This window comes from Microcaecilia unicolor, chromosome 6 (genome assembly GCF_901765095.1).
Source record: "Microcaecilia unicolor chromosome 6, aMicUni1.1, whole genome shotgun sequence".
Lineage (NCBI taxonomy): Eukaryota > Metazoa > Chordata > Amphibia > Gymnophiona > Siphonopidae > Microcaecilia > Microcaecilia unicolor.
This window is the reverse complement of record NC_044036.1, coordinates 294,860,440-294,875,099: the sequence shown is the minus strand read 5'-3', so window position 1 is coordinate 294,875,099 and position 14,660 is coordinate 294,860,440. Positions and strand designations below refer to the sequence as shown.

Here is a 14,660-nt window from a genome sequence, read left to right as displayed (position 1 = left end):
AACAAAGTTATTCAAAGTTGTTAAATTACAAGAGGACCTTATGAGACTTGGAAACTGGGCATCCAAATGGCAGGTGACGTTTAATGTGAGCAAGTGCAAAGTGATGCATGTGGGAAAGAGGAACCCGAATTATAGTTATGTAATGCAAGGTTCCACATTAGGAGTCACCGACCAGGAAAGGAATGTAGGCGTCATCGTTGATGATACATTGAAACCCTCTGCTCAGTGTGTGGCGGCAACTAAGAAAGCAAATAGAATGTTAGGTATTATTAGGAAAGGAATGTAAAACAAAAATGAGGACATTATAATGCCTTTGTGTGCAATTCTGGTCACTGCATCTCAAAAAAGATATAGTGGAATTAGAAAAGATACAGAGAAAGGCGACAAAACTGATAAAGGGACTGGGATGACTTTCTTATGAGAAAAGGCTAAAGCGGCTGGGGCTCTTCAGCTTGGAGAAAAGATGGCTGAGGGGAGATATGATAGAGGTCTATAAAATAATGAATGGATTGGAACGGGTAGATGTGCATCGCTTATTTACTCTTTCCAAAAATACTAGGACTAGGAGGCACGCAATGAAGCTATAAAGTAGCAAATTTAAAGCAAATTGGAGAAAATATTTCTTCACTCAACGTATAATTAAACTCTTGAATTCATTGCCAGAGAATGTAGTAAAAGCAGTTAGCTTAGCAGGGTTTAAAAAAAGGTTTGGCTAGCTTCATAAAAGAAAAGTCCATAAGCCATTATTAAAATGGACTTGGGGAAAATCCACTGCTTATTTCTAGGATAAGCAGCAGAAAAATGTATTGTACTGTTTTAGGAGCTGCCAGATACTTGTAACCTGGATTGGCTACTGTTGGAAACAGGATACTGGGATTGATGGACCTTCGAACTGTCCCAGTATGGCAATACATATGTGTTTGTATTATCAAGATGATGGTCAGAGGGGAAGAACTGAGGTGGAGAATTTAGAGTAAGCAGTTGGAGAAGACAAGATCAAGGTAGTGGCCTTGCTGGTAAGTAGGGGCAGTGGAGCATAGCTGAAGATTGAATGAGGATGTTGAAGCAAGGAACAGAGGCGTAAGAGTGAGAGGGTAAATTGTGTGAAAATTATCCACCTTTAGCTAAAAATGCACAGCCTTAAAGGGAATTGTTAGAATGTGGAAGGGCAGTAATTTGCATAGGTGACATAGGATGCGTTATTTTGAAGTGTTGGCTGAAAGAGCAGATGCAAATCTCTGAAGGTACTTTTTCAAAGGTGAAAGTATGAGCAATGTTGCAATGCAAAGTCATTTATGTGGATACTCTTGAAAATTATGCTAGATGTAGTCCTGTGTATAATTTGTGTTAGGCCACACTTTCTATTTTTAGAAATCTAGATGCATATGAGCATATTTATTTTTCATTAGGGTGAAATTGATGCCCATGAGGATAGCTTTAAGTCCACGGATGAATCTGGACAGGCTCTACTAGCAACTGGCCACTATGCTTCTGATGAAGTTCGAGAAAAGGTAAGAGGCATCTATTTCCCCCCTTCCTCCCCCCCCCCCCCAAGGGACCTAACACTATTGATTAAAGAGTAACCATGAAGATTTTGGGGAGGATTGGGGTTTTCAGCTTTTTTTCCTAACTTTTAAATATTGGAGGTAATGCCTTGGTGCTGTGAATTTTTTTTTTTTTTTTTTTTTTTTTTTAGTTGTATTGTGCATTGTCAAAGGCATGTTCTGTTTGAGGAATCAATAAAAACCTTCTTTAAATTAAAACAAACAAAACCAAACCATGAAGGAGTCCCCCATACTTCTGTTTTGCTTTTTATTTCATGACAGAAGCTAAAGGGGAAAAAGACTTTAGGGGAGGAAGAGCAAAGGCCACTTGGGAAGCATGGGAGAGGTCCCAAGAGCATATGGAGAGAGAACCTGATCTGGTGATGGCAGCCCTAAGCAAGCTAGCTATGTAGAGTTTATAGAAAGGGCAGAATGTCTGTTTGCATTCATCAGGGCTGTGCATTTAATACACTTGTACTGTTCCCCTTTTCCTTAGGTGAGCATCCTTGCGGAAGAGAAGTCAGCTCTGTTGGACCTGTGGGATCTGCGCAGACAGCAATATGAGCAGTGCATGGACCTACAGCTTTTTTACAGAGACACTGAACAAGTGGACAATTGGATGAGCAAACAAGAGGTGGGTACAATTCAAATCTGTGGGGCTATAGCATTGCATTTGTACCTTGCAGCATGCAAGGTGGGATTGCTGCCTCAAGCTTTTAAAGAAACAGTACGCTGGGCAGCGCTTCCGCTCCGGGCTCCATGGATGTCGCCCACATTCCTGCATGTGAAAATAAGTGGTCCGTCCTCAGAATACATGCTACAGGTAAGTAAATGTACTTTATTGAACTATCTTAATATGTTTCAAGACTAAATGGTATCAAACACTCCCTCTTCCTTGGATCAGAACAATGAACAAAAGAGATCAGAAAATATGAGCAAATTATAAAAAGCATTCTAATAATATGAAGGGGAAAGGTGAGGGAAAGGAAAGATAACTGGTAACGGAGGTGCCAGTTACATATGATGCTAGTTATGGAATGGATTTCAGCCAAGGAAGGTAACCCTAGAAAATGAGCAGTTTTCCAACATACTTGAAAATCTTTCTTCTATCATTGCTGAGATAAATTGCTAATGTGTTCTAAGGGAAGAATTAGAACCCCTCTTTAATAGACTTATGTTACATTTATTGGATCTACTATATAATTTATGTAAGATATCACATTTATTGTCCTGTATATTATGGATACTGACTATGTACTGTGAAATGTTCCATCAATAAAATTGTTGAAATATAAATTATATAGTAGATCCAAGTCAGCCTGGAGTTTGGAATGGAGGAAAATAAGCATTAAGGTGTTAGTAGAAATGAAAAAAAACCTGGCATTAACAGCTGTTCCTTTTCCCTCAAGTTTTTATATAGTTCTGTTTTGCCTTTGGAACTTGCATCACTTTTACTTATATTTTGATAAACATCTCAAACAGATATATGCTGAAAAGTTGCAAGCGTTTTACTGTAAAACTATGAGCCTTGAAGCAGTTAATTCTAAAGCATGTCAAACACCATAGTTACATATATTTTTTGCTTTGTGCACATTTGGAGGTTATTGCAGATTCCTCCTTCATTGATTCATAATTAGAAATCGGCATCTTATACCACCAAGTTTTATATGTGTGTGTTCTGCTGGCCCTCATTGTTGACCCTTGATCTGGCAGAGTATTGGCATTTTTCCTCTGATTAGACAGGAGCCTGTAGCTATCGTTCTGTATTCATAGAGAGACAAGCACAAGAATTTACAGACCTCAGTCTCTTCACAGTGGATGACTGTATATACCCTGCAGTTCATGGTCATAGTGACATCTAGGGCTACCTGGTTGTAAGAGTAACCTTAAGGGATTAATTCAAAATGTACTGGTTAGTGGACTTGTATTTACTTTGGGGGGGGGGGGGGGGGGGGGAGTTGTTTGTTTTTTAATTTAGCCTTTTCATTGATGGGTCAGGGCAACACATTTTCCATTCCCTAGAGGTCTTACAGGTAGGTTTGTATCTAAGGTAATGGAGGGTGAAGTGATTTGCCTAGGGTCACAAGGAGCTTCAGCAGGACATAAACCCTGGTTTTCTTTGTTCTTAGCGTACTGCTCTAACCTATAGACAACTCCTTTGAAACTTAGCCCTGAAGGCTGTCACTGGTGTATTTATATTGCTGCAGGCATTCCTGCTGAACGAAGACCTAGGAGACTCCCTGGACAGTGTGGAAGCTCTGCTGAAGAAGCATGAAGACTTTGAGAAATCACTCAGCGCTCAGGAAGAAAAAATCACTGTAAGATGAGGTCTTTGTTCTAAGCTGAAAGTGAGGTAGTACAAAGGCCTTGAAAGAGATTGTGGGAGGTGAACTCTTATGTCTTCAGGTACAGATCTTGGGAGGAGATTGGTTGAAGTCTTAGAAAGGGATGCTTAAAACCTTTCAAGCATATCTTGAGCCTCATCCATTTACATTTCTTAAGGTAAAGTTGTTGCTGTAATCCTCTTACATTTTGCATTTTGTTGCTTCTAAGAGTTTTGCTTACAGTGTTAATATATTTTCAGGCATTGGATGAGTTTGCTACTAAACTGATTCAGAATAATCACTACGCCATGGAAGATGTCTCGGCACGAAGAGATGCGGTAAGTTGGCAGTTGATGCTATCGGTCACTCGATGCATTCCAGGGTGCTTTTACCCAGTGTTTACCAGTTTCTGTGCTGTGGAACATCCTCCCAGTTACTCAGTACATTTCAGGGCTTTTGTGCAATGGGAGATATTCTAGTTTTTCAGTGTGTTCAGAACTTTTGTACCATGAGTATCCTGATCACTCACTATATTCCAAGCTATTTACTGTGAGAGATATCTCCTGGTTACCTAGTACATTTCAGGATTTCTGTACATGGGAGATTCTCCTGGTTTTCCAAGGACAAGCAAGATGGTAGTACTCTTAGGTGACATCATTTGACTGAGCCCGCCTGGGAACGCTCCCCAGCAACTATTCTGGAAGCTTTTAGAAGCGGATCATTCCTTGTTATCAAGAGCAGATGAATCCATTAACTGATGGGTTGTATCCGCCTACACTGAAAGCACATGGTGTTCCAGGACGCCCAACCCCCTCTGCCTTCAGTATAAGTCTATCTCCCAGCAGGTGTGGACGTCGCTTCTCAGCTCCTGGATTTCTGCCTGGGGTGGCTCCTGTGCTTTGCCAGTAGAGCAGGGGATGTTGTGGCTGGTGGTGCCCACTTTAAAGGCATTCTTGGTTTTCTCTGTCCCTCTCTTACCCCATTCCCCCTCCTCCTGGAGTTCCTCTGTGGCTGCCTGCCTCTAACTTTCCTCACAGTTAAAAAAAAAAAAAAAAAAACAAGAGGCTTTCTCCTGAGCTCCTGGTTCGGTGCAGCTTGACCGCAGCTTGTTTGGCTCTGTCTCCTGAGGTGAGAGTGGTGTCCAGCTCCTCTGGGGAGGTTCCCGCTGACAGCGCTCTGTGTGGGGTAAGTTTTGGTGTGAAGGCGCCATTTTGTTTTCTGTATTTGATGGCTGCTGAAGGGGTTAAGCGCTGCTCCCACTGTGGGAAATGCAGATCAGCAGCGGGGCTTTGCAGCACATGCTGCCTAGATGCTAATGCTGGCAAGAGCATGGCGGGCGGTGATTCTTCCCGCCCGCTGGAGTTGGCAGCGGGCGCCATCTTGGAGGCACCGTGTTACTCGACCCTCACTGTTGTGGAGGGGTCTGAGTGCAGGGGGATGCCTCGTTTCGAGGTTTCTAGAGGAAACCTTCTATTGCCTCCATTTCCCCCAATCTGGGGGCGGATGTAGAGGGTGAGTTTTTCTCCCCTGAATTTGTGCTGCTGATGCATAAGGCTTTTATGTTAAAAAGAGCACTGCCTGAGGCTCCTGACAATTCCTTTCGGACTGGGTTGCCTCCAGTTCTTGATAGCCCAGCGTCTGCTGGAGACTTTATTTCTTCCCCCGAGCTTTTGGCCGACGCTAAGCTTAGACGCGTGAATACACCGTCTGAGGGGGACTCTTCACCCTGTTCTCCCCGTGGTCTAGTTTTGGGGAGTCTGAGGGGTCTGACAGGCCATCACAGACTGATGATCCAAACGAGGGTGGCTGCTTGCACTGGAGATGGATGACCCTAAAGCGGTTTGGATTTTCCACCGCAACGAGCTGCCACCTCTCATTTCTGATGCCTTACAGGCCCTTTGTATTGAAGATCCTGATGAGGGCGCTGCCTCTTCTATTAATCCTAGGATGGCTAGTACTAAGAAGCCTTCTCGGGCTTTTCCTGTGCATACTTCCATCCAAGAGCTTATTTCAGCTCAATGGTCTGACCCTGATGGTCTCTTGAAGGTGGCCAGGGCTATGTGTCACCTTTACCCTCTGAGTGAAAGTCAGTTGGTCCTCTTTGGGATACCTAAAGTGGACTAAAAAGACTACTCTCCCGGTGGAGGGAGGGGTCGCTTTGAAAGATATGCGTCATTTGAAATCTCGGGCTTTTCCTTTCGGGTGGCTATTTGCCGTTCCTATGCAGCCCGGGCCTGCCTTTCCTGGTTGCAGCAGGCGGTTGAGCAGCCCACCAATGGAGCAGGTTCCCTCGCTGAGGTCGGCCTGCGTATGGAGTCTGCCCTGTCTTTTTTGGCGGATGCCCTTTATGATCTGGTCAGAGCTTCGGCTAAGCAGATGTCGGTGTCGGTTGCTGCCCGCCGCCTTCTTTGGCTCTGTCATTGGGCGGCTGACATGGCCTCTAAACAAAGGCTGGTGAGGTTACCCTTTCGGGGCCTTCATTTATTTGGGGAGGATTTGGAGAAGATTAAGGACCTTAGGGGACTCTTAAGTCCCAATGGCTGCCTGAGGATAGGCCGAGGCTGCCTTCCAAAAGTCCTTCTTTTCCCTCCTCTTTCAGGCCACGTTTTCGCGAAGCTCGCAGGTATCGCCCGGGGCGCTCTGCAGGGTTTGGTCAACGTACCCATTTCCAGCAGAGGAACTCCTTTCGTTTGGACAAACGCACGGCGGTGTCCAGGCAACGTCCAGGAGTTCAGGGGCGTCCTCCACAATGATGATGCGCTGGTCCACTCGTCGGTTCCCACAGTAGGGGGGTCATCTCTCCCTCTTTTTCGAGGAGTGGACCAAGATTACTTCGGATCAGTGGGTCCTAGACCTGATCAGAGAAGGTTACCGGCTAGAATTTGCCGTCCCAGTAGGAGACGTGTGTTTGGAGTCCCGATGCGGCACTGCCGTCAAGCAGGCAGCAGTATACGAGACCTTGCAGGTGTTGCTGAAGCTCGGAGTGGTGGTTCCAGTTCCTCCCGCCGAACACAGCAGCAGTTGCTACTGCATCTATTTTGTGGTGCCTCGAAAAGGCGGGTCGTTCAGACCTATCCTCGACATACGCAGAGTCAACGAGGCCTTAGGAGTGTGACACTTCCGCATGGAAACCCTGCGCTCCATCATTGCTGCAGTACAGCCAGGAGAGTTTCTCACATCTCTGGACCTCAAGGAAGCGTACTTGCATATTCCCATCTGGCCGCCGCATCAGCGGTTTTTCCGCTTTGTGGTATTGAGCCAACATTTCCAGTTTTGCGCCTTGCCTTTCGGCCTGGCGACTGCCCCTCTGACTTTTTCCAAGGTCATGGTGGTAGTGGCTGCCTTTCTCAGGCGAGAGGGTATCAGAGTTCACCCTTATCTCGATGACTGGCTCATCAGAGCAGATTTGGCAGACGAAAGCCGACTTGCCACAGCCAGAGTTGTTACAGTTCTGACTGTGGGCTGGGTAGTCAATATGCCCCAAAAGTCACCTGACCCCCCTCTGTCTCTCGAGTATTTGGGGGTCTGGTTCGACACTGATTCGGGCTTTGTTTTTCTTCCCGACAGCAGACGGCTCAAGCTTCAGAATCAGGTCCGCCTGCCTCTGCGGATGCCTCACCCTCGAGCTTGGGACTTTGTTCAGCTCCTGGGATCGATGACGGCCACCATGGAGGTGGTTTCCTTGGTAAGAGCTCACATGAGACTGCTGCAGCTTGCTCTGCTTCAGCAATGGTCTCCGATTTTCCCAGGAATGCCAACGTAGACTAAGGTGGCTTCCTGCGGCCCAGTGCAGTATGGATTGGTGGCTTTCCGACAACAGACTGCTGCAGGGGATGCCACTGGGTCTTCCTTTTTGGTGTCTGTTGATAACGGATGCCAGCCTTTTGGGCTGGGGAGCTCATTGCTGGGAACGCTATGCTCAGGGTCTGTGGTCCACCGCAGAAGCGGGATGGTCCATCAATCGCTTGGAACTGAGAGCGATATTTCAGGCTCTTCTGGCCTTCCACAGGACGCTGAAGGGTCTTCCTGTCCGAGTTCTGTCGGACAACACAACAGCAGTGGCCTACATCAATTTCCAGGGCGGCACTCAGTGCAGGGCCCTGGCTACGGAGGCGTCTCAGATCTGCGACTGGGTCGAGCACTACCTAGAGCTGCTGTCTGCGGCTCACATAGCCGGTCAGAGCAACGTAGAAGCCGATTTCCTCAGCAGACATCAAATCGACCCGGCGGAATGGGAACTGGCAGATGAAGTTTTTCTTCAGATTTGTGCCAAGTGGGGTACTCCAGGCTTGGATCTCATGGCGTCAAGTGTAAACGCCAAAGTCCCTCACTTTTTCAGCAGAAGTAGAGATCCTCGCTTGGTGGGATTGGATGCCCTGGCTCAACCTTGTCCCTCGCGCCTCCTGTATGTGTTCCCCTCCTTGGCCCTTGATAGGGCGAGTTCTACTTCGGATTTGTCTGCACCGAGGATTGGTGATTCTCATCGCCCCAGATTGGCCAAGGCGTCCATGGTACGTGGATCTCCGGCGGATGCTGGTGAACGCACCTCTTCCTTTGCCTCTGGTTCCGAACCTGTTAGTTCAGGGTCCGGTGACTATGAAAGATCCTTGCCGCTTTGGTCTTACAGCCTGGCTCTTGAGAGGGCGCAATTGAGGGACAAGGGCTATTCTAATAAGGTTATTGCCACGCTCTTGCAGGCTCGCACGTGGTCTACCTCTGTGACTTGTGCTCGGATCTGGCGCACTTTTGGCCAACTCTGGCATCAATCTTACTCTTGCTGGACTTTTTGCAGGACGGGCTACAAAAGGGCCTGGCCTACAATTCCCTTCAAGTTCAAGTGGCAGCATTGGCCTGATTCCGGGGGAAAGTCTCCGGATTGTCCCTCGCTGCTCATCCGGATATTTTCCGATTTCTCAGAGGGGCGCTTCGTCTTTGTCCTCCTTTGCGGTCACCTTGTCTGGCTTGGAATCTGGAGCTCGTGTTGAAGGCGCTCAAGCGATCTCTGTTTGAGCCTCTTAAATGGGCTTCTGAGAAGGATGTGACTCAAGACAGTTTTTTTTTAGGCAATGACGTCGGCTAGAAGAGTGTCTGAGCTTCAGGCTCTTTCTTGTCAGGATCCTTTTCTACAGTTCTCGGAATCTGGGGTAACTGTTCGTACGGTGCCTTCTTTTCTGCGAAAGGTGATTTCAGCTTTTCACCACAACCAGCCCATCTTTCTTCCTTCCTTTTTTTTCTTTGGACAATTGCGCCTTTTGGATGTCCGTAGGGCTCTGGTGCAGTATCTGCAGATGTCAAATGAGTTTAGGAATTCTGATCATTTATTTGTTCTGTTGGCAGGTGCCTGACGGGGTTTCCGGCGTCTAAGGCCACTATAGCCCGATATTGGGAGGGGGGGATAATGAGGAGGGATAGAGGCTGCTACTGTTGGGAGGCATGACCAGTTATGGTTTTGGCTTCAGTTTTAGCCAAATCCAAGCAGTGATATTTGGCTGCAGATTTCGTTTCAGCTGAAACAAAAAAAATCAATTTGTCTCCTCCTCTTGACAAGGAATCTTCCACCTAAGGTAGCAAAGGGCTAAAAAGTCCCAGATGACACATCAGTTGAAGGGGTGAGCTTTTGACTAGCTGAGGGGGAATTGTTTCCAAGCAAGATGGCCTCACATAACCCCAGACTGGTGGGTTCTGAAAATAGTTCAAGATAGGTTATGGTATTCAATTAAAATTCCTCCAGATCGCTCACCAATAGTATCAAAGTTGAAATATGAGCATCAGGAATTGCTTACAAAGGAACCCTTCCCTCTCACAGGCCAATAAGGTTGAACCTGTACCAGCAGGAGAAAGAGGGAGGGAATTTTTACTCCAAATACTTCCTGATCACAAAGATCGGGGGGGGGGGGGAGATTTTGTCCCATATTAGACCTGGGGGCCCTGAAAACTATCTGACCAAACAAAAATTTGGGATGGTTTTTCCTAGGCACCCTATTAAGGGCAGTCTGTTAACTAGGGATTCTCAAGAGTAAGAATATTATCATTCTGCTTGTCCTCAGAGAAAATAAGTTACCTATAGCAGGTGTTCTCTTGAGGGCAGCAGGATGAATATTCTTTCCCACTCACTCACCTCCCCTTGCAGTTGAATTCTATCAGCTATCCACATGTGAGAACTGCGGTCTTTGTCTCACAAATGACAAGACTGATTCGGTTAGTTTGGAGTGGGCTTTGACGGCAGCTCTAGTCGTTGTAACATAATGCCAGAGCCAGGCGGACTTCTATGATCTTTGTCCCAGAAATAACAAAGACCTTGATCAAGTATATATTATCACATTCATTGTTGGTTTTTTTTTTTTTTAATCTTGAATTGATAATGAATGTGACTGTTGGGCAGACTAGGTGGACCGTTCAGGTCTTTTATCTGCCGTTACTTACCGTGTTACTATGACTGATCTGGTCCCATGTGATGGTGACAGGTGGGAAGATGCATGCGTGTGCAGACAGTCATTTCTAAAAGCTTCTAGAATAGCTGTTGGCAGTGTTCCCACATGGGCTCCATCAGATGTCACCCAAGAGCGAGTATTCTGCTGTCCATGGAGAATACCTGCTACAATTGAATAACTTTGTTTTACTTTGGCTTTTTACTATGGGAATTCATTCTGACTTTTCATCCTTCCAGTTGTTGAGCAGGCGCGGTGCTCTGCATGAACGGGCCATGTATCGTCGAGCACAACTGGCAGACTCCTTCCACCTGCAGCAGTTTTTCAGAGACTCCGATGAGCTCAAGAGCTGGATCAATGAAAAAATGAAGACTGCCACAGATGAAGCATACAAGGTATGGTTAGCAGAGGCAGTGCCCCAGAACTGTCTCCAAGGTACTGATTCAGTACTGCAGAGGCACAGTATGCTGAGAGTATTAACATTGTAGTAGATTTCCTGATATGATTTTTATTTTTGACTAAAGAATATTGGTTTATCTAATCAAAATTGTACATTAAATTTAAAATACATTTTTTTGTAAAACAAAAATATTAAAATAACTAAACAGATGTTTAGGGCCTTTGGTTGTTTTCTGGCTTGGGTTCATATTTCTCTTGTTTTAAGTTAATTCAATGAATAGGGTGGGCGGAGGGAAAATGAAGTTGGGTCAGGTGATAAGGGGCTAGAATGTGATAATTAGGGGTGGGATAATTGGTGTTAGGGAGGGAGAAGGCTATAAGAAACAAAGGCTGTCTAATCTATTAGCCAGGTAAAGCAGTTTGCAGAAGTTAATAATGTGAATATTACATTTTTATTTTGGTGGAACCTTTTTCTTATCTTCAAATTATGTTTGTCCATTTATATTGTACATGTTCTGTGTTCCATGGTTTGATATAAATAAAAAGATTTAAAAATCAACAGCTAGGGCAACCATATTTAAAAAACAAAATCCCACAATAAAGCGATTAGCAGGCTGATAAAAGGCTTGGGTAGTTTCTCTTTAGTTCCTGCAGATCTTGTAGCTAATTTTCAAAGTATCCTGCACATTAAGCAACATTGTAGGCTTAGTGTGTCTGGATTAAAGTATTGGGGTAGGCAGAGGGGGAGGGGCTGGGGCAAGCCAAAGGGACACAACATATATCATACTTACTCCCATAGCATGGCCCTTGTCTTTAAATTGGCTATAAAAGATGCTAAGAGGTTCTTTTGCCGTCTTCTTGCTTTTTTTTTTTTTAATATTTAAATGTTTTTATTCAGTTTTCCAATAACAGTACATGTTACTCAACAAAATCAACAATAACACAGCTTTTCTTGAAACCAGCCTAAAGAACTACAATTATACAAACTCTGTGTGTTCTTTACCCTCAAGTATTATACTGTTACATCATTGTCCCCCATTCCCCCCCCCCCCCAGTTCTTTCCTTTTATGGCTTTTCCCCTAGTATTCCCTCTTCATTCCCTGTATGCAATAAGTTGTCTACAACTGTCCATTCTTGCGCATTTGGGTTATATCGTCCATTTTTTCTGTCTCCGTCTTCTTGCTTTTAATATACCTAAAAACTCTTTTTACTATGTGTTTTTGCCTCCAATGCAGCCTTTTTTTCAAATTCCCTTTTTGCCTTCCATATCAGCGCTTTGCATTTGACTTGCCATTCCTTATGCTGTTTATTATTTTCAGTCAGGTCTGTCTTTCATTTTCTGAAGGATTTTCTTTTAGCTCTAATAGCTTCCTTCACCTCACTTTTTAACCATGCCGGCTGTCGTTTGGTCTTCCTTCCTCCTTGTTTAATACAAGGAATATATTTGGCCTGGGCTTCCAGGATAGTGTGTTTGAAAAGCATCCACGCCTGATGTAAATTTTTGACTTTCGTAGTTGCTCCTCTAAAAATATTTTTTCCAGCGTTGTTCTTATTTTATCATAGTCTCCTTTTTGAAAGTTAAATGCTAACGTATTGAATTTCCTGTGTGTATTTACTCGAAAACCAATATCAAATCTGATCATATGATCACTGTTATCAAGCGGCCCCATCACCATTACCTCCTGCACCAGATCATGCACTCCGTTGAGGCCTAGGTCTAGAATTTTTCCTCTTGTTGGCTCCTGTACCAGCTGCTCCACAAAGCAGTCCTTGATTTCATCAAGGAATTTACCTCCCTAGCATGCCATGATGTTACATTTACCCAGTCAATATTGGGGTAATTGAAATAACATTATTATTGTGTTGCCCAGTTTAGCATGACTAATTTCTGATAACATTTCTACATCTGTCTGTTCATCCTGGCCAAGTGGACGGTAGTACACTCCTATCACTATCCTTTTCCCCTTTACACATGGAATTTCATTCCATAGGGATTCCAAGATGTGTTTTGTTTCCTGCAGAATTTTCAGTCTATTTCATTCAATGGCCTCCTTAACATACAATGCTATCCCTTCACCAGTTCGATTCACCCTATCACAAAATATATTGCAGCCTTTTCTGCGGACTTTCTTTTGGTTTCTTAGATGTGTGTGTGCTGTTGCTGAATATTGGCCGGCACTCACATATCTTTAGGTAGCAGCTGAAGCTATTTCTGGTCTCTTCACACTCCCCCAAATCCCCAAAAGTTGCCCCTTCCTGGCCTCCCCAAACCAACAGTTTTCTCCACTGAAGTCTATCTCCATCCTCCCCCCCTCAACTCCTACTTTATTACTCCTAGTGGTCCAGTGGAGGATTGGGCAAGAGCAAGGCCCACTCGCTCCCGCCCATGGCGGTTCCAGTTTGAAAATGGCTTCTACTAAATTTAGTTGAAAAACTACTACTACTAATCATTTCTAAAGCGCTACTAGACGTACGCAGTGCTATACACTTTAACATGAAGAGACAGTCCCTGCTCGACAGAGCTTACAATCCAATTAGGACAGACAAACAGGACAAACAAGAGGTAAGGGAATATTAAAGTGAGGATGATAAAATAAGGGTTCTGGACAAGTGAATAAGGGGTTAGGAGTTAAAAGCAGCATCAAAAAGGTGGGTTTTTAGCTTAGATTTGAAGACGGCCAGAAATGGAGCTTGACGTACCGGCTCAAAGTCTATTCCAGGCATATGATGCAGCAAGATAAAAGGAACGGAGTCTGGAGTTAGCAGTGGAGGAGAAGGGTGCAGATAAGAGAGATTTACCCAGTGAACAGAGTTCCCGGGGAGGAATGTAGGGAGAGATGAGAGTGGAGAGGTCCTGAGGAGCTGCAGAGTGAATGCACTTATAGGTCAATAAGAGGAGTTTGAACTGTATGCGGAAATGGATAGCGAGCCTTTGAAGTGACTTAAGGAGAGGGCTAGTATGAGCATAACGATACTGGCGGAATATTAGTCGTGCAGCAGAATTTTGAACAGATTGAAGAGGAGAGAGATGGCTAAGTGGGAGACCTGTGAGAAGCAAGTTGCAATAGTCTTAAGCAAGAGGTGATAAGTGTGTGGATGAGGGTTCTGGTAGTGTGCTCAGAAAGGAAAGGGCAAATTTTGATTATTATAGAGAAAGAAATGACAGGTTTTAGCAGTCTGCTGAATATGTGCAGAGAAGGAGAGGGAGGAGTCGAAGATGATCCCAAGGTTACGAGCTGATGAGACAGGAAGGATGAGAGTGTTATCCACAGAAATAGAGAATGGGGGAAGAGAAGAGGTTGGTTTAGGAGGAAAGATAAGCTCAGTCTTGGTCACGTTTAGTTTTGGATGGTGCTGAGACATCCAGGCAGCAATGTCAGACAGGCAGGCTGATACTTTGGCCTGGATTTCGGCTGAGATTTCTGGTGTGGAGAGGTAGATCTGGGAGTCATCAGCGTAAAGATTATACTGAAAACCATGGGATGAGATCAGAGTACCAAGGGAAGAATTATAGATGGAGAAAAGAAGAGGTCCCAGGACAGATCCCTGAGGTACACCAACTGACAGTGGGATACAAGTAGAGGAGGATCCAACCGGGCGAGGAGTATGGAAGAAAAGATAACCTTCGTGGCATAGGGCCGCGACTGAAGCAGAATCTTCAGGGTAAAGCCAAGTTTTAGTTAGGGCAAGCAGATGGAGAGTACGAGAGAGAAAGAGGTCATGGATGTAGGAAAGTTTGTTACAGACAGAGCGGGAATTCCACAGAGCACAAGAAAAAGGCAGGGAAGAAGGGGGGAGGAGAGGAACATAAATTAGATTGGAGATATCACGGTGTGACTTGCACAAATAAGATGAGTTGATATGGAGGACCAGGATTGGGATTAATGTCCCCAGTGGAGAGCAGGAGAAGGAGCAATAGAGTACGGAGAAGAGTAGGAAAGGTATGATGACAGCAACGAAGGCGA

At 45.0% G+C, this 14,660-nt stretch overlaps 1 protein-coding gene across 4 annotated transcripts in view; it reads left to right on the top strand.

Moving 5' to 3' along the window:
- SPTAN1 (spectrin alpha, non-erythrocytic 1) overlaps window positions 1-14,660 on the top strand; it is a 174,162-nt gene that overhangs the window by 45,084 nt on the left and 114,418 nt on the right. For all 4 annotated transcript variants that reach the window (XM_030207917.1, XM_030207919.1, XM_030207918.1 and 1 more), the window contains 5 exons: window positions 1,410-1,511; window positions 2,041-2,178; window positions 3,752-3,862; window positions 4,129-4,206; window positions 10,536-10,691. In XM_030207917.1, coding sequence (XP_030063777.1) covers window positions 1,410-1,511; window positions 2,041-2,178; window positions 3,752-3,862; window positions 4,129-4,206; window positions 10,536-10,691 — 585 coding nt within the window. The remainder of the gene's footprint in view (window positions 1-1,409; window positions 1,512-2,040; window positions 2,179-3,751; window positions 3,863-4,128; window positions 4,207-10,535; window positions 10,692-14,660) is intronic.